This window comes from Numida meleagris, chromosome 1 (assembly GCF_002078875.1).
Source record: "Numida meleagris isolate 19003 breed g44 Domestic line chromosome 1, NumMel1.0, whole genome shotgun sequence".
Classification (NCBI taxonomy): domain Eukaryota; kingdom Metazoa; phylum Chordata; class Aves; order Galliformes; family Numididae; genus Numida; species Numida meleagris.
The window spans coordinates 24,467,040-24,485,121 of record NC_034409.1 but is presented as its reverse complement, the minus strand read 5'-3'; the positions used below and the strand labels follow the sequence as shown (position 1 = coordinate 24,485,121).

General features: G+C 39.1%; 1 protein-coding gene across 5 annotated transcripts in view; it reads right to left on the bottom strand.

Annotated features, from left to right (window-relative positions):
- The window catches only part of ANKRD26 (ankyrin repeat domain 26), a 52,745-nt gene that overhangs the window by 33,629 nt on the left and 1,034 nt on the right, over positions 1 to 18,082 (bottom strand). For 2 of the 5 annotated variants that reach the window (XM_021384833.1, XM_021384837.1), the window contains exons 2-17: positions 16,294 to 16,408; positions 15,876 to 16,049; positions 15,658 to 15,764; positions 15,088 to 15,225; positions 14,190 to 14,338; positions 11,429 to 11,479; positions 9,029 to 9,062; positions 8,876 to 8,948; positions 7,578 to 7,638; positions 6,213 to 7,213; positions 5,359 to 5,512; positions 3,764 to 3,825; positions 2,628 to 2,739; positions 975 to 1,003; positions 801 to 867; positions 667 to 711 (exon numbers count right to left, since the gene is read on the bottom strand). In XM_021384833.1, the coding sequence (XP_021240508.1) occupies positions 667 to 711; positions 801 to 867; positions 975 to 1,003; positions 2,628 to 2,739; positions 3,764 to 3,825; positions 5,359 to 5,512; positions 6,213 to 7,213; positions 7,578 to 7,638; positions 8,876 to 8,948; positions 9,029 to 9,062; positions 11,429 to 11,479; positions 14,190 to 14,338; positions 15,088 to 15,225; positions 15,658 to 15,764; positions 15,876 to 16,049; positions 16,294 to 16,408 (2,372 nt within the window). The remainder of the gene's footprint in view (positions 1 to 666; positions 712 to 800; positions 868 to 974; positions 1,004 to 2,627; positions 2,740 to 3,763; positions 3,826 to 5,358; positions 5,513 to 6,212; positions 7,214 to 7,577; positions 7,639 to 8,875; positions 8,949 to 9,028; positions 9,063 to 11,428; positions 11,480 to 14,189; positions 14,339 to 15,087; positions 15,226 to 15,657; positions 15,765 to 15,875; positions 16,050 to 16,293; positions 16,409 to 18,082) is intronic. The other 3 variants (XM_021384834.1, XM_021384835.1, XM_021384836.1) reach the window with 3 other exon arrangements.

The following is an 18,082-nucleotide window of genomic DNA, read 5'->3' as shown; positions in this document are numbered from 1 at the left end:
CTCTCTCCCATATACAGCACGAGATCTGGCTGCTTCACTTTTATCCTTGTTTCCCAACCAAAAGGAATTAGTGTCAACATGCTTTCACTCATTTCCTCCCACCTAAACTCTCTTTCCCACTTCCTTCCCCTAACGCTGAACTCAGAGATCAGTTTCAACAAAACATGAGAGGAAGGCTTCAGGAGAACATATGTAATACATGTTTTAAAACAACTGCCAGAGAGGTAGAGAAACGCCAAGTAAATAATCACTCATGCTAAGTACAGCATAAGCCTGGCAATCACCCTTTCTGACCCACTTGCAGCTCCTGGACAGCCTAGTTTGCAGATCCCTACCCTGGAATCAGACACAGGACATGCTCCCTATTGCTCTTCTAGAGACTCGTATATTCGGAAATGGGAAAGAAAGTAAATTTGAGGACTGCCTGACAAGGGGTGATGATAGCAGGTATGCTGGAGGAAGCTCACACTGTAGAAGGGTTTTTACAAGCGTTGAATGGCAAACTAGAAGATAAAACACACATGCACAGAGCATATTTCATCAAATCTTCTGCTGAAATAACATCTTGCTAGCAAAAACTAATTTAATAGAAAAAATTTACAAGTACAATGCATCTGCCCACAAAGGAACGTGACAAAAAAAAAAAAACCAAACTGTTATAAATACCTTCAATATCGTCTACATCTCCTAAACTAAATTCCTCCAGTAGATCTGCAAAACAAATAAATCAAATGCTTAATTAAATATGTTTATCCAGAAAGACTGTGAGGCTAAACTCAGAATATCAAAGTCACCATTACCTGATTTCTGCCTTTCTTTTTTTGAAGATGTTTCATTCATCTCTAAAAGTGACGTGGAAACCTTCAACTATGGAAGACAGTCCAATGAACAAAAAAAACCCAACAACATAAATTCAAAGTAACTACATATTCTTTTATGAGCAGGATAAGTAGTCTGAAATAAAAATTATTTACCTGCAAATTACTGGGTTTCTCTGGAAAGCCTGGAGGTGAAAAATGAAAGGGCTATTTTATTTAATTGAAGATATCTTTTACTCCATAATAACATCAGTAGATTCTGTAACTGTTGGTTGCAAGCATTACTTCATTAAGAGTGCAATAGCTAATATTCAATTATTTTATCACACAGAATTCGTAGTAGTATACAAGAAATGCAGAGTAATTTCCATCGTGCAGCTTTTATTAAAAAAAAATTAAAATCACAGAATGAGAACATTTCTTGTGAAGCATTAAGTCATGTTTGTTAACAGAACAAGATTAATTTTATTTTTTTTTTCTGGGAGCTGAATTCTTCCTTCTAAAAGGATTAATTAGAGCAGATAGCTTTGGCTTTTTAATGAATGATAATAAAAGAGTCCAGCAGTACTATGACTTTCTATCTTACTAGTGCTTAATGTTGAGGACGCTTTCTCATTAACAGCTCAGGGAGAGCAAGGGTACGGACACAGAAACCCCATACAAGTGTCATTCCATAAGGTAAAACCAAGCTGGTTCTCAACAGATCACTCTGGTTTAGCTTGCAGGGAAATAAATGAAACAAATCTTGTTTGGTTTTAACGCACAACAGTGTGCACTATTCCAAATATTTTTGAAGTTTTGTGTTCAGTTTTATTTCCAGACTCACACAACCTACTGCCCATGTATTTCTTGAATCCTCAGCTTCAGTCATCTTATAGTTTATGAGTCCTCTCATGAAACATGTAATATGCTTCTAAGAATAGTTCCGCAGAACAATTTTCACGTTAAAAAAAAAATTAATAAAAAAACATCAAGATTGATTTTAGTACACTTGGTGGTCAAGTAACATGGAAATACCTTAGAAAGATTACTATAATCACCTCTTCTCCCTTTCCATATTGATTTCCAACTTAACTTAGCAGAATCGTATGAAGCAGACTTTCTTGACCATTAATAAGTTCATTTAGAGCTCCCGGAAACCTGCAAAGATCTGATTCCAGCCTACTACACTAAAAGTGGATTAGCCTTTCCAGCTATGTCATCGTACCCATATTATAAACTAGATTGCCAAGTCATTTTTTAAAGAGAGAAGTTTTATTCCAATAGCGAAACTTTCCTGCTCTCTCATGCTCACCCCAATAGCAAAACTTCCCTGCTTTCCCACACTCAATCAGGATGGTCATAAGGCAAGTGCCACAAGCTGCAGGCAGAAACCCTCAGCAACAAAACCTGAATTTGCCCTCATGTTTTAAGTCCTACTCAACGCACAACAGAAACCTGTAAAAATAAAGCCAGGGAAAAAAGAAAAACAACCAGATGATATTTTTCTTCTGCTGATTATCCAGGAATGTCCAGATCTTCAAACAAGTAAATCTTAAACCAGATACCACTCTTACCACATAAAGCAACATCTTAAAGCAAAAAAAAAATACGTACATGTCCAAAAAACACACATAATGCACACAAGAACTTCCTTGACTAATCAAACAGGCCAGCAAGTGCAGTGTTAACTGGTGTTAATTAACAAGAACCAAGCAATTCATCGCTACAGCACACACCCACAGCACAACAGAGCTCCTAAGGAAAACACTAGAAACTAAAGTTTGCTTGTCTATAAACATGGATAAATCCAGTCTATGAGAAAGTTACCATTACTGGGCTCCCCTGAAATACTCTGCAAGCATACTCCATGTTCATCTGCAGCTGGGAGCAACACACCAGGTGATACTTTCCTCGGACTTTCAGAATCCATCTGTACAATCTAAAACACATGCATGAGAATTGGTACAAACTTTTTTTTTTTTTTTTTAAATCAAATGTATCAAAGGTTTTTGTATCTCTAACAGAAGGGCAAAAAAAATCCTCACAACTCATCTAAATTATTCTGTCATGTTGATAATTGGCAAACCGGACAGCCAGAAAAGAAATTAACATGGGAAATCAAGATGTTGATTGTGAACAAGTAGTTGTGAACAAGTAGTTGATTGTGAACTGTGTGGATCCAACATTTGCATCAAATTTGTGCCTGACATTCAAATTTCAGCTTATGCTCCTGGGGCATGTATTCCACAGTGGTGAGTGAATGTTGCAAGTGTGATATGCGTTGATTAAAGGCTAACAAGGCAAAGCTAACAGAGATTAAGGCTATCTCGAAAATCTTAGTCTTGTATTTTTAAGAAAGGGGTGGGGGATGAGTTTGTTTTTCCCTCACAAGAAAAGCCAGAGGGGAATTAGCTACAGAACCTGCTTGCTCTTGTCTTGTGAATTATCACAGACAGAATACACAGCCAGCACACTTGGTATCCGTTGAACACAATTTTGAAAAATGGATTAAGTATATCTATAAAAGATAGAGTTTTTATACAGAAAAACCTAAATGTCTAGGTTGCTCACCCTAGGGGCAACCATTTAACTCTGACTGGATCAGCAGAATAGAGCCATGCAGAGTAAAAAAAACAATCCTAACACAAACCACCTTGAGAAGCTCACAAGTTTTTAAGTAGCAGTAAATGGTGCTGTATCAATACCGTGCTAGAAAACCAACTCAAAAGCCAGTAGCTAGGAGGCCCATGTAAGTAGTTTGACCTAACTTTGGCTCAGTACTGACTGACCAGGGAACCAACAGTACTTGTATTTCAAGGACTCCCAGTTACAGACATAGAGTAGCAGCAACAAGAGGTAAACAAGCCTCATCAGGGGCAGGGCTCAATTCAAAGGCAAGCTCTCATGTAGTTCTCATCCAACTCTCCGCCACACTGGGGAGATGCATATTTCACAGAAAGTACCTCAGAATCCCAGGGAGATTCAGACTCTTCCTCTTGCTCTGTTCCTACTGCTGGCAGGGTACCTACAAAGGATGGACAAAGAGAGACACTGAGAATTTACTGCACTCCACTTTTATCCCTCATCAGTCAAATCCAGGATCTGAAAGATGAGTAACAGTTCTACAGCAGAGGACAAACCAAGAAATGAGTTATATTCAAGGGTAACTTCACACCCAGTCACATCATAGTATTCTCTCTACTCCTCTTATCTCTTTTCCAGCAAAAGATGCCTAAGAATGACCGCTGACATGGCTATGTCCCTCACATTTGGATAATGTTCAGGAAGAAACTCCAGCATGCTTACAGTCTCAGCATATGCAGAACTTGAGTCATTTTTCCTCTAGGCTACACCTCCAGCATTTGGCATTTACTATCACCTTCCACAGTACAGGACATACCATAAAAGCATGATGAAAAATATCCTCACACTAAGAGGGAACTGCCAACACACATTGCTCCTTGCTTAGTGCTGTCAAGCAAGATCTCCCCGAAGATTCATTGCCCTGCACCTTCCAAGAACATAGATACTTAAGGACTACCATGTAAAAATGCAGGAGGAGCTCACAGTTCCAACACTTACCCCAGACAACTGCAAGCATTTTCCACCGTAGCAGTTAACAGTCTAGTCTTCTCTACCAGCTGAGCATAATGCTGAGTCTCACCACCAAGCTCATGGCCAGAACAGACCACCTTCACTTCTCTGTTTTAAGCCACTCCATTATGCAAACCAAACTCAGGATTCACTCACACAGAAACGCATGGAAAATTTGCAGGAAAGAGCCACAGAGTAGTGATGGTGCCCACTCTGGAAAACCATCGCTGCTGATTCCAGCCTAGCCACTGACTACTTACACTTTGCCAAATGCATGCTTAGGGTAAAATATACAAAGACAGAAGAGAATGTTCCTTTAGTGCTTCTGACAGATCCTCGATGTACCATCTGATTAATAGCTACACAGGCTCTGAAAACATCTACCACAGCAACCTATGCTCTAGAGACAAAGAATGGAAATGGTGTCTTCTGCTAAGACCCTGAAGTGAGTACCAAAGTACTCCACTCTGAACTGGTCATGCTCTCAAGCACACAAAGGAGTAGCACTGGAGAGACCTTCTACATTTTAAAACTGAACAAGGTGAAGCACTGGAAGAGAATAGTTTTCTCAGTTTCATTCAAGTCTGCTCTTGGCTGAAGCCTTGAAAAAAATCACACCTTTTCAATCTGGTAGTACCCACCAGAAAGGGAAACACTACTGTCACACACAAGACACACTAGACTATCTGCTTGACTTGTTCAGACCACTTCAGGGAGAGCACAGCAACAAAGTTAAGAAAGGAACTTGCTTCATACAGAATCGTTTTGAATCCACCACCACAATTTGTGTTCTCTAAGAATGAATGAAAGGAACAAAAGCTGTAAACCTGCTCTACCACTGCTGGCTAGGGTTCACAGGTAACAGGAGAATTTGACATCTTTGAGGACAATCATCATTTTACTTCATTTACAGAGCATTAATACTTGTAGAGGAACAATCAGGATCAATATTTAATTAACTCACATCTCTCATTAGCAGTGTCTTCTGAAGCATTATGAACTTGATGGTTATTATTAACAACAGAATTTTTCACACCCTCAAAAGCTGCAGTTTGCAGCTCTCCAACAGTGTCTTCCTTCTCCTGTTTTTCCTCTTCTTCCCATTTAAGTGACTCTTCCTAAAAGAGATTGACCAAAACAGCTGGAAAGAACAGAAACAAGTATCTTCTTCACCATCCACTGACAACTTGGAAAACACTTTTCTTGAGTAAAACTAAAATGAAGCAAAGCTCAACAAAGTTTTTAAAGGCCTTCAGTTTTTCGTTGGGAATCTGCATGATTAAACAGCAATGCCCCATGTTGTAAACTTCATCACTGGCTATACAAAGCCCCTGAGAAGCACTTCCTTGTAGCAGCCTATTTCCAGCTTCATTTATACTATACAGGAAGTCATTCCTTCTATCTATTTAGCTCACAATTTCACTAGCTTCCTGCTCTCGATTTCATTCAAAATTTCCTTTTGTTTCCTCAGTTGCAGTCATCACCCCATGAATTCTACTATGTGGCAGCAACATTTAACAGATAATATCCATTTTCTCAGTTTTATGTAACAGAAAGTCCACAGATTCCAGAAAAAAATAGTCTCCTGTCTTTCTCCTTCAAAAATCTGTAATCACGTATTTAAAAATTGAAAATAATGTCTGATACTATTCTTATACATAAGAAATGACTTCAGATAGGAGTAAGATATTTTTAGTATCAAAATATGATGATTAAAATATGGATACATAGTAAGTATTAACATGAATACAATTTACTGTTGCTTACCTGTATTACCCTTAACAAACCCTTGCAATTGAATCATCCCTGTACACTTACTTTGGTGCTTGAGGAAAGTGCTGCCCTTAGATTTTCTTCACATCTATTTATGCATGGATTTTCACCTTCTTGTTTCAATGCTTCATGGAATTTATTATCTCTTTCTTTATACTGCTCTTCTTCAGCATCTTCATCATCCATGACAGAATTTGGTCTTCGATTTTCAAGCTTTTGGTTTTCCGCTGCTGACCAAGAACCACTACTACTTTTGAAGCCATTGCTGAAACTTAACTTCTTCTCCTTAAGATCACCAATATTTGAGAGAGGCTGAGGTATCTCTTTTTTCAAGTCTGTTGTTTCAGAGTCTGCCAAACAGGAGTCAGTATTTCTGTGAAACTTCTGAATCATGCTTTTCTTGCTGCAGCTTTCCTGTTTATCTTGCAAATTATTTAGATTTTGAAGGACAGCTTGTTTTGGTACTGACTCATAAGATACTTCGTTATTCATTCTCTTTGGAGACATGGCTGTTATATTTTCTTGCAACTTTTCATAGCATCCAGCTATAAAAGACACAGGAGTATCAACAGATTCCTCCACCTTTTCATCAAGTTCTTTACATATTTTCTGATAATCACTGGAGACATCTCCAGCTCCACATTGAGCATCTCCCTCATTCTTAACATTACTGAGATACCCCAATTTCTGATTAATTTCTGCCTTAGGTTCTATTTTACCCCTCTGCTCCTCTTCCATTATGTCGTTAGATTGAGTTTCTTCATCTTCCAAGTCTTCTTCCTCCTTCTCGTCTTGTGTAAGATCTTCTCCTTCTTCTTCTTCTTCTTCATACTCCTCATCGTCATCTCCTTCATCATTTTCATCTTCTTCATCCTCTTCTTCCTCTTCCTCCAATTCATCTTCTTCAAGGTTGCTTGAATCTGAGACATCTTGACTGAACAATCCTCCACAGTCTCCTTTGTTCAGGTTTGCACCTGTTGGGTTTTTTTGTGTAAGGCCTTTCTTCTGTGACTTAGGACTTTCAATTCTAGAACCATCACCATCATCTTAAAGCATGAGAAAAAGAAAAAAAATTAAATAAATGAGTTATATAAATAGCAACAGGCATTTTACCTGTTTAAAACACAGGAGAGGAGTCATCTGGGACTGTATGGAAAAGAAGCCAGGTAAGGGCAGGATGGGGAAAGGACTTATTAGAGACAAAGGCTTAGGAGGGGACTCAGTATCTTCATTTTCATTACCTCACTTATTTTACTCTGAAATGACTATGTGCTCTGCTCTCATAATGCTAGTTTCCTCATTTACTATAGCCAAGTGAAAAAACAACAGCAACAACATGCAAAATGAAATTACTTAGCAAGTTTACTTTTGTATGTCATTGTATCATGAAGTCTTTTCCCAATAACTTACTGTTTTTCCTGAACTTCTGGGAAACGTTCATTAACATTGTCAAGTTTGGCTTCTGTGGCTTCTGCAAATAAAAATACAGTTTAAATGAATTGATTTATTTTTTTTGTTTGCTTGTTTGTTTTTAAACAAATCCTTTACTTATATCAAATCTTAAACAGCAAATACAACCAGGCTGTCCCCTTCTGACAGTACTCAGATACTTGCTAGATCCTTCAATTTTAATTACACAAACATTCTTCATGTATACAAGTCAGTAACTGTTTTACTTCAAAACTATCCTTAGATGCACAACTCTAAAAAAAAAAAAAGTTTTTGAATACACAGGTAAAACACAACCACACTTGAGATTACAGTGTCTGGTTGCCTACTTGTAAGTGTGCACAACTCAAATTACTGCTAAAGTTCCTTAGACTTAAAGCATAAATTAGTTAATGCAACTCCACTTAGTGAAAGATCCCTACATTTCAAAATCATGCTAGAAATATGCATCACTTCTATTTAAAAATCAATGCAAGAAAATGCAGAAATGTTTGAAGTACACATGCTTGCATCTTCAGCATTAGAGTGTGCTGAACTACCAAAATAAAGTTCCTAATCACTGCAGAGTCCCAGTGCAATAGACGAGATGCTCCAGATGTCACTGAAAAAAAGTGATAATCCTTCAGAACATTAGTAAAAACAGTAGGAGAGAGCACATGTAGCTTATAAAAAGAAGAGTAACATCCAAGTATTAAAAAATGAATAAAATCAGGCAGTGTGAGATTATATACAAGCACGGAATGTCATCCCACAGATAAAAAAGAGAAAGAAAAAAGACTTATTTGAGCAAGTCAAGCAATGAGCACCCAAAGAACCTAGTGAGGAAGAAAAGGCGTGATGAACAATTTAACTAGATTTTGATAAATAAATGTTCTTTTTCCATTATCAGCTAGAATTCTATCATGTAAATCAGGGGAAACAATAGTGAAGTTTGAAAGAGAACAGAATAGGCTATTTGTTAACTTATCAACTCCTAGGGTTTGCAATTCTGACTCAATGAACGACTAAAACAATGTTGTTATTTATCTTGATATCTACTGCTCTTTTGCCCCAAACCACAAATCTACTGCACGTTCTGCCAAAGCTACAACTTTTTTTTAGGAAAAACTCATAGCAGAAGGAAGCTTGGCAGACCAGGGACTCCTTTTAAGGAGAAAAATAGAAAGAATTCGCTGGAAAAGCAGTTTCTTTCAATCTCAGAGAAAACTGCCTTCAAATCACTCATTTTACACGACCATTTTCCTGTAAAGGCACCATACCTTGGGGGTAAAATCCAGCTCTTCTTCCTCAGAAGTATGCCAACTGTCGTTACTGCCCTCTTTTTCAGAACTTCTTCAAAAACAAAGCAAAATAAGTACTGGTTCTCTCAAATCATTCCTCAAGTAAGTGTTTGGTATTTTTAAAAGTCTCACCTTATTGAGTCTCCTTGGGAAAAGTCATCTATTGCTGTACGAATATAAATTGACATGTTGAAATTAGATTTGGTGAGCTAAAAATAAATCAATACAAACATTTAACATGGAAAACAGCTCATAATAGTATGGAAGCTGGAGTGGCCAATTCAATAAAAACAGCATGAAGGAAAGCATTTACAAAGCAAGTGCTATTTCAAATTATATTGAATTGTAAAAATAAAATAATAAAAATGGATCAGAGACATTTTATTTGCTGCTCTACCCAGCTATGGATTATTCTGAAAAATGTAAAGAAAATCAAAAAGCATTATCAGGACCTAAGGGTTATCCCGAGGTAGAAGAATCACGAGCAGTTCTCTACAGCGAATCAAAAAAGGATATACAAGAGACAAAAGGAGCAGTACCAGGGCATGCCATACTACACATTTTCATCAGTTCAATGAAGGTAGTACTTCACACCTAAGATCACAGGATAAATCAGGTCAAAAGGGATCTATGGAAGTCTCAGCCAACTACCTACTTAAAGCCAGCTTAGCTTTGAGGTCAGGAAAAGTTGGTCAGGGCTTTATCCAGTCTGCTCTTGAACACATCCAAGAAGAGAAACCATCCAACCTCTCTGTTTTGCCATCCTTATCATGGCAACACTTTTCATATTCAGTTAGAAACTTTCTTGCTTCCATTTACATCTCTTGCATCTCCACTTCCTATCAAATATCACAGGGAAGCACCTGTCTTTGTCTTCTCATCTGCATTAGAAGCTGCTGTTAGGGCTCATCAAAGCTGCCTCTTCTTCACTCTGAGCAACCTCATTTTCTCAGCCCCCTCTCACAGGGCAAATACTCCTTCACAAATATGATGGCTCCCTAGAGAATTAGCTCACTGCTGAATGATCAACGTCTCATGCAGCATGAACTCAGAATTACAACCAAGGACCAAGGCACAGTCCAGTGAGTGCCAAACAGGGGCAGACAATTGCTTCTCTCAGTCTCCTGGTTTTGCTGCTGTTCGTGCAGCCCAAGCTGTAGTTCTCAGCTGCCAGGGCACCCTGCTGGCTCACGCTCAGCTTGCCTTCTGCCAGGTCTCTGTCCTTTCTCAGCAGAGCTGCTCCCCTGCCACACAGTCCCATCATGTTTCGTAGGAAGCAGCTGTTCTTCCCCAAGTGGGTCTTTGTATCTGCCCTTGATGGATTTCTTAAGATGCCTGCCAGCCCATTTCCCTGGCTTGCTGAGGTCCCTCTGAATGCCGGCTCTGTGCCGAAGCATATCCATCCATCTCCCTAATTTCAGATCATTTGCAAAACTTGATGAGAGCACCCTGTAGTATACTAATGAAAACTGCACTCTAGGAATACAATTTTTAAAGCGCTAAGGCCTCTTAACAACTAAGACAAAATAGAAGGATTTTTTGATTCCCAGCACAGAAAGGAAAACAAGCATATCTGACCTCCACACAGAAGTCAGCATTCCCAAAGTTCTTGAACTAATTGTTAACTATCGTAACAAAATGAAGTGTTACTACTGACAACCTACAAATTAGTGTACAAATTCTGTCTTTCCTAAACACAGAGTTTACGTGAGAACATCCCCTTATCTGAACAGAGCTTTTTGATGATGCAACACAGTATACATGTTCAGTGGAATCTCATCTAGAGAAAAAAAAAACAGAGGCTGAAACTTGCAATGTGAAGACATGTACAACGGTTCAAACGCTTACAGTCTGATTTTTGATGTTTTCTACTACAGACAAACACAGAACATTCTTATATTCTAACAGAATACCGCAGCGTGTAAAGCTAAATAACTAACTTGGTACTATGACTCTTATCTGCTAACTTTCCACACAGAACAGAAAATTGCTGCTGTGTGGAACAGTTAAAGTCTGGACAGGTGACTTCGGTTACATCTTCAATAAGTACCACTAGAATTAATCAAAACAGCTCATTAAATTATCTGGACTTTTGCTTTCAACGTATAGTAAGCACAACTGATGATCAAAACCAGGTCAAGCTGTCCTTTAGAAGACAAGCCAGGAATTCCTTGAGATGGCTTTCAACACAGAAATGAGATGTAGACAAGAAGTCTCTCAGGATTGCTTGTTTCCACTTTAATTGAAGTCCATCCCCATTTTTGAGCAACAGGAGAACAGATTACAAAACAAACAAACAAACAACCTCAAACCTAAAACACTACCACAAGTGACAAAAGCAAATGCTAAATTCTGTAATAAAAGGACTCATGCAAAACATGCAAACAAATAAAAACCGCCCCAAATCCACACTAACGTATAGATCTCAAACCATCAAGATATGGATCTGCAAGATAATAAGCACCAATGATGTTTAAGGATTTGTGCATCACAAGACATGGTTTGGATTTAACATACTACTGTGCAGAATACCTTTCCTTGATTCTCCTGTTCCTGATGTCTGGTTAGGAGACTGTTGCATTCCTATGTCCATTAAGGGAAAGGCATGGAAAGGACAGACGAAACAATGACATCAGAATAAATTTGACATCTCAGAAGACTGGAAAACAGGAAAAGCACACAGACAAAGCTGCAGCAGTGGGAGAATGTACTGACTATGACATATATGTTTCAAAAGAGAAGTTCTGGAACACTATCTCTGCATCAAATTCTTTCAAAACAAAGCTATAGCTTTTCTCTGGAGCAGAAGGTTGTCCCACTTTTATTGATTTTATCACAAATACATGCAATGATGTGGAAAAACAGCTATATCAGAAACATACACTTAAGAAACAGTTAAAAAGAATCACAGAATGGCTTGGGTTGAAAAAAACATCAGAATGGTTTCTCATCCCTTCTGCTTTTCTCTGTTTCCTTAGGAGGGAATATAGAAAAAGTTTTATCTGACCTCAGGAGGTATAAATTACACAGGAGTGCTGATTTACTTTTGTAAGAGTTTTACAATGCTGGGACAATTTCTCTAATGACTTGGGGAAACACTAAAGGAACAATGCACTAGTATGTGCTGCAGTGGCTAAAAATACTGTCACTGTAGACATACTAGAAATAGGAATTGCACAATTATTATTTTTCCCAAAAATCAATTCCTACTTAAAATCTAAGATGTCAGTCATTCAGTATGTTAGTTCTGGAAGTTAATTTGTCTGTGATTAATAAAAAGGTTCATGTTCTGACATTCAAATAATCATGAGCAAACTTCTTAAAACATGCCGACCTGTTCAACATTCTTCACATTTTCTAATTAGAAAGTACAAAAGTAGCAGAAAAAGTATGGTCAAAATTTTAAATGGTAGAAAAATAATAGAGAAAAGAAAAGATAAGAATTCCCAAGTAAGTACTTCTCTGGTCTCTGCCTCAGAATCCCAGCTTCTCCTCTAATGGAGGCTTTGAAGACTGTTACTGTGGCACATTAAAGGGACTGTCATGATGCAGACTGTGGATGCAAGCCAGAGACTGCAGAACTAATTCCAATATTGCTCCTACTGTGCTACTAAACTTCCACTCTGTACCCTCCCGCTCCCCTGCTGGTGTCATCTTTAAGAGACTGAGCACAAAGAGAATCATAGAATGGTTTGGGTTGGAAGGGACCTGTAAGATCATCTGGTTCCAACTCCCCTGCTATAGGCAGGGACACCTCCCTCCAGACCAGGTTGCTCAAAGCCCCATCCAGCCCGGCCTTGAATGCCTCCAGGGAGGGGGCACCCACAGCCTCACTGGGCAACCTGTTCCAGTGTCTAACCACCCTCACAGTGAAGAATTTCTTCCTGATACCTAGTCTAAATCTACTCTCTATTCAGAAGAAGAATCCTTCAAGTCACACGTTTTAAAATAACCCCAGCCTGTCAGTCCTCACCAGAGCAACTATTTACATGCATAGAAGGTAGCAACTGAGTGGGTTTTGGGTGAAAACAGTATTTCAATGATTAAACCAACTGTATCAAGCCCCACTGAAAAACAAGCAAACAGAACTTCAAAACCAACCTACGAAGAAACTTTTCCAACCACTGTCTAGTTCAAAGCAACTGCTCCTAAGTCAAAGACAACATCACTTGGGTCTAAAATCCATTCTTCTGTGAAAAGTCCGGGAAGAAAAAAATATGCCATGTTTTCTTTGTTCATGTTTCTCAACCCTTTATAACAAAAAAAAAGTAATGAATTGTGTTTGCACAGTCTGCTGCCCACTTGACACATAATTCTGACATAAAACCCTTAAAAATAAGGAACGAATAAAACCTCCTGCATTAAGGCCTGAAATGTAAATTGCAAGGCAAACAACTTCATTTAAATTAAAATAGCAATTTTCTAAGCTTCCTTTAGGGCAATGTGAGCTTATAAACACTGCCTGGATCTTACAAACTCACTGAAGGAGTTTCTTGCTTTTAATTACAAGGCAATGAGGCAATACAACAGTTTTTCTGTATCACAAAGTCATACGGACTTTTTTTTTTTTTTATAAAACTAACTGAAGTTGATGAAAAGCATTACTTTTACTATAAATCAAACCATGTCCAAGAAGATACAGTATACACAAGCACTGTACTGTTGTTACTAAGGAAGTTACTTTTCCAAGACAATTTTTGCTAATGTTTCCACAGCACAAACAAAAGCAATTGTAGTTGAAGGTGAGAAATTATGTGACTCTCTAGAAGGAGCTTAGTACAGGTGAAACTAATAAAGTTAAAGTGACAGAAATCCAGTGGAAGTCAACATAACATGCATCTTCTTGCAATTCATCTGCTGCTTCGCTGCTATAAAATATAAGACAACTATTCAGGATGAAACTACTGCTTTTGCAATCTGATTTTCTGAACAATCTGAATGAGCGTCTCTAAGTAAAACTGCACACCTGAAAAACAAGGCCACTCTAACCTAGTTTGTTCCCTATCTTCCCTTCTCCCCCTTGCTAAATGGAAAACTTAACTGGGCAACTTGATGGGCTGAAGGTGACAACTGTATGAGCAGAGAGATGTAACGCACACAAATGACAACTGTCCTCACAACCTGTTGAGATGCACATCAAACTAGCAGCGCTCATAACATTTCTTGTGACAGTCCATCTGATGCTTCCAATAAAGTTAACACTGAGCACAGTAAACTTAAAAGATACCAACCAACTTAAGGAAGAGGCTATCGCAATTTTGCCCATCAGCTCTACTACAGTTAAGTATCCTACCTCCTCTGTCCACGGCGGGTGCACCCAGTGTAAAGCCAGCAGCTCTTGCCCTGTGAGGAGTCATAGGTACTGGGATGCCTCGGGTATCACCTGCAGAAGTTTCCCCTGCGTTCTCCCAGTCTGCATATTCTGCCAGTTGTTTACTAAGACTAGACAGAAAGAGAGGAAATGCATTTGGGAAAAATAATCCCACAGCTGCATACAACACTTAATGGAATAACAAGAGCCTCCTACTATCCATCCTATACATATCCATAGCCAAAACAATTCATATATTCACAAAGGGTAACATACTCATTCCATGACTATAACGTACTCAAATATTCCAGACATGGCCATTCTGTAGATGCACATCCATATTTATGAAGTTATTTACTTCCACTTGGTACCTTTTCACAGTCCAGTTTTTACAAATACAACCACTTTTATGAATGAACACCCATGGGTAAAATGCTTACGCGTAAGAGTAGTAAAACTGATTAGTAATTTAACAAAAAGAGATAACAGCTAGACCTCCTCTGAAACCAGGTAGTTCCTGGTCAGTGAAACTGAAGACAGTAATAACAATAGTTCTGGTTTGAGAAGAGTTTACAAACATTTCAGTTTTTCAAGTTGAACCACTGAATAACTGTGGGCTACAGACACTTTAATAAAGAGTGTATACTAGGCAGACATGAGCTTAGCAACAAACACTTGAAATATTATACAGAATTTTGAGCAGAAGCTTTCCTCAACTTTCAAATTAACACCAGACACATGAACAGTATATGTCAGAAGATGTCACTGAACTCATCTTCAAGATAGGTATCAACACACCATTAAACCTCGGTGCTGTTACTAAAAAGGTCCAAACCCAACACTGATAACTGAAAACTTAGCAATAAATTAAAAAGTTTACCTAGCATATCCATGAATAATAGCATAATCCTCAGCTGTCCATCCATTAGTGTCTTTATGGGAAAGATCAGCACCATAGCGAAGAAGAACTTTTATCAACTTAAGCTCCCCACCAGATGCAGCAGTCATAAGTGGGGTTCTGCAGCATCCAAAATAGAAGACAAAATACATAACTTTACTCAGACATTGTAACTATTTACGTTCCCATTTGCCCACCTTCAAAGAAAAATAAAATCACTTCATGAACAGAAGAAAAAGCTTCTACATTGACAACACTTGCATGCAAACTGTGTGAGAATTTGAAAAACCCTCTACGGCATAACAGCAACGTTGCTGGCATAATGTCAACTTTCCTGCCACAGCAGCTACCATAAACAATGCTTTCTTGCAGTTCTCAATGCAGAAAACATGCAATAAAGCACGACACCAGCCAAGCTGAGACCTGCTTTCACCAGTTACTCAAGCAACTCCTTCTCTGTGTCTTTCTACTTCAACTCCCATTGCCATACCTCTCATCAGTCCAACCTGAAGACAACTAAGGTGACCGACAGAGTTTAAACCATCTCCTCACCTTTCACACTGATCTCGAGCATGAACATCAGCTCCTTTTTTAAGAAGAAGCTCTACCATCTCTTCATGATGTTCAGAGACTGCAAGAGTAAGGGGAGTACATCCCTCCTGAAAGGACAGAAATAATACAATTTAAAAATCTAAAGAAACAAAACATCTTCAATAAAAATACTGATGCAACTTTTTGAAAGATCTTCCTAAACAAATCTCAAAATGTACCTTATTCTGAGCATCGATATGGGCATTGTGCTCAATTAACGTCCCTGCTAGAGATGTGTTAGGAGCTACAGCAGCCAGGTGAAGGGCAGTATTGCCGCTAGCATCTGCCAGGTTTGGATCAGCACCATGCTCTAGGAGGATTGCCACACATTTTTCTTGCTGGCATTGTACTGCCTGGAAACAACACAATGAAAAGATAAAATTTCCAGCAGTCATATTTCAGCGTGTCACAACTACAACAACTTCCCAATCCTGGAATATAAAAGCATCTTACAAGATGAGCTAGCATACACCTATCCCACACTGATTATAGCTTGCACGTTTCTACACAGACTTACGTAAATAATCTGGCAAGACATCATCATTTAATACATAATCAGTAATTCCTACTTGCAGCAGCAGCACGTGTTCTGCTTACCTTCATCAGTGGTGATCTGTTCTCACTGTCAAAAAGATTTAGCTTACACTTGTTTTCTACTAGAAACGTAACGACATCCGCATGTCCATTTGCACAAGCAAGATGCAGTGGTGTCCTAAAAATTAAATATGTAAATTGAAACTGACAGCTAAATAAAACTTTTCACTCTGTGGTACATGGATAGAGCAAATTTCATTTCTCCATCTCAATTATGTCCCAAAATAAACACAATAAAATAAAAAAAGCCCAGGCTCATTCCGTTACCAGTAACAGCAGTTGTATACCCAAAGCCTGAGGCAGGCTAGGAACAAGCCTCCACAGCATCTGCTTAATGAGACAACATTTTCTCTGCTGTAAAAATGAACTTTCACAAAGATTCCTGTGTCAAGGAACTGGTCGCTGTCTCTGACAGAAATGTGCTCATGGTGCAGTGAGGGAGACCAAAGCTTTGGAATCTGAGGTCTATGGTGGTATGTAACCTCTAGGTTCTCCTGTGATCATTCACACATCAAAAGTGTATCACAGATGCAGGAGATGGGTTTTATAGAAAAAAATATTCACGTGCTAGCTTGGTTATTACTGCAACCAGTAGAGCACTTTTGCATCAAACATCTGATAACATCTGGCAGAGCAGACAGCAGAATACTGTAGAATCATAGAATTAGCAAGGTTGGAAAAGACTTACAAGATCATCCAGTCCAACCATCCACTTACCATCAGTATAACCCCACTAAACCGTGTCTCTCAACACAACGTCCAAATGTTCCTTGAACACCTCCAGGGTCGGTGACTCCACCACCTCCCTGGGCAGCCCATTCCAGCACCTGACCACTCTTTCAGAAAAGCAGAATTTCCTAACATCCAACCTGAATCTCCCCTGGCACAACTTGAGTCCATTCCCCCTCGTCCTGTCACTAGTTCCAAGAAAGAAGAGGCCGACCCCCAGCTCACTACAACCTCCCTTCAGGTAGTTATAGAGAGAGACAATAATTATGATATAATTGGGATATCACAGAGGAAGTCCTCTTCAAGGAGGGAAAGCTGTGTTTCCACTACACATGAGAAAATTAAACTTTTCTTCCTCAGGTTAAAGATGGAAAGAAAAGGGCTTTTGCAAACTACAGAACTGCTAAGGGTCTGATGCCAGTTAACCAGCATGCTTGTATCCAAAGCCACAGTCACCCAAACAGTACCTGCACGCATTTCCCCATTAAATCTCATGGCAAAGCAGCACAAGTCTGGCTGTGTGCAGAAGGCACAGTTCCTGCTGCTCCGTGGGACACCTGCTCCAACAGAGCAGGGGACGAGCTAGAAAGCAGTCAGGATCTTCCTCCCTCAAAGGTCACACAATAACATCCTGCAATTCCTCAAGAACTTACAGGGAAAGAGTCCTTGTGGGTAGATCCCTTCTCTGCATTTAGGAAACCTCAAGTAATCTTGCAACAAAACACCTTGTCAGGGTACTCTGCTGAGAGACAGGAGCACAACAGCTCACGGAAACGGAAAGGGAGAGCTGTGCAAACACAGAATAAGATTAAGAAACACAGAAATTTTTCATAGAATCATTGAAGTTGGAAGAGACCTCCAAGATCATCCAGTCCAACCGTCCACATCCCACCAATGTTGCGCACTAAACCATGTCCCTTAGTACCACATCTACACATTTCTTGAACATCTCAGGGGATGGTGACTCCACCACCTCCCTGGGCACCCATTCCAGTGCATCACCACCCTTATGGAGAAAAAGTTTACCCTAATAACCAACCCAAACCTGCCCTGGTGCAACCTG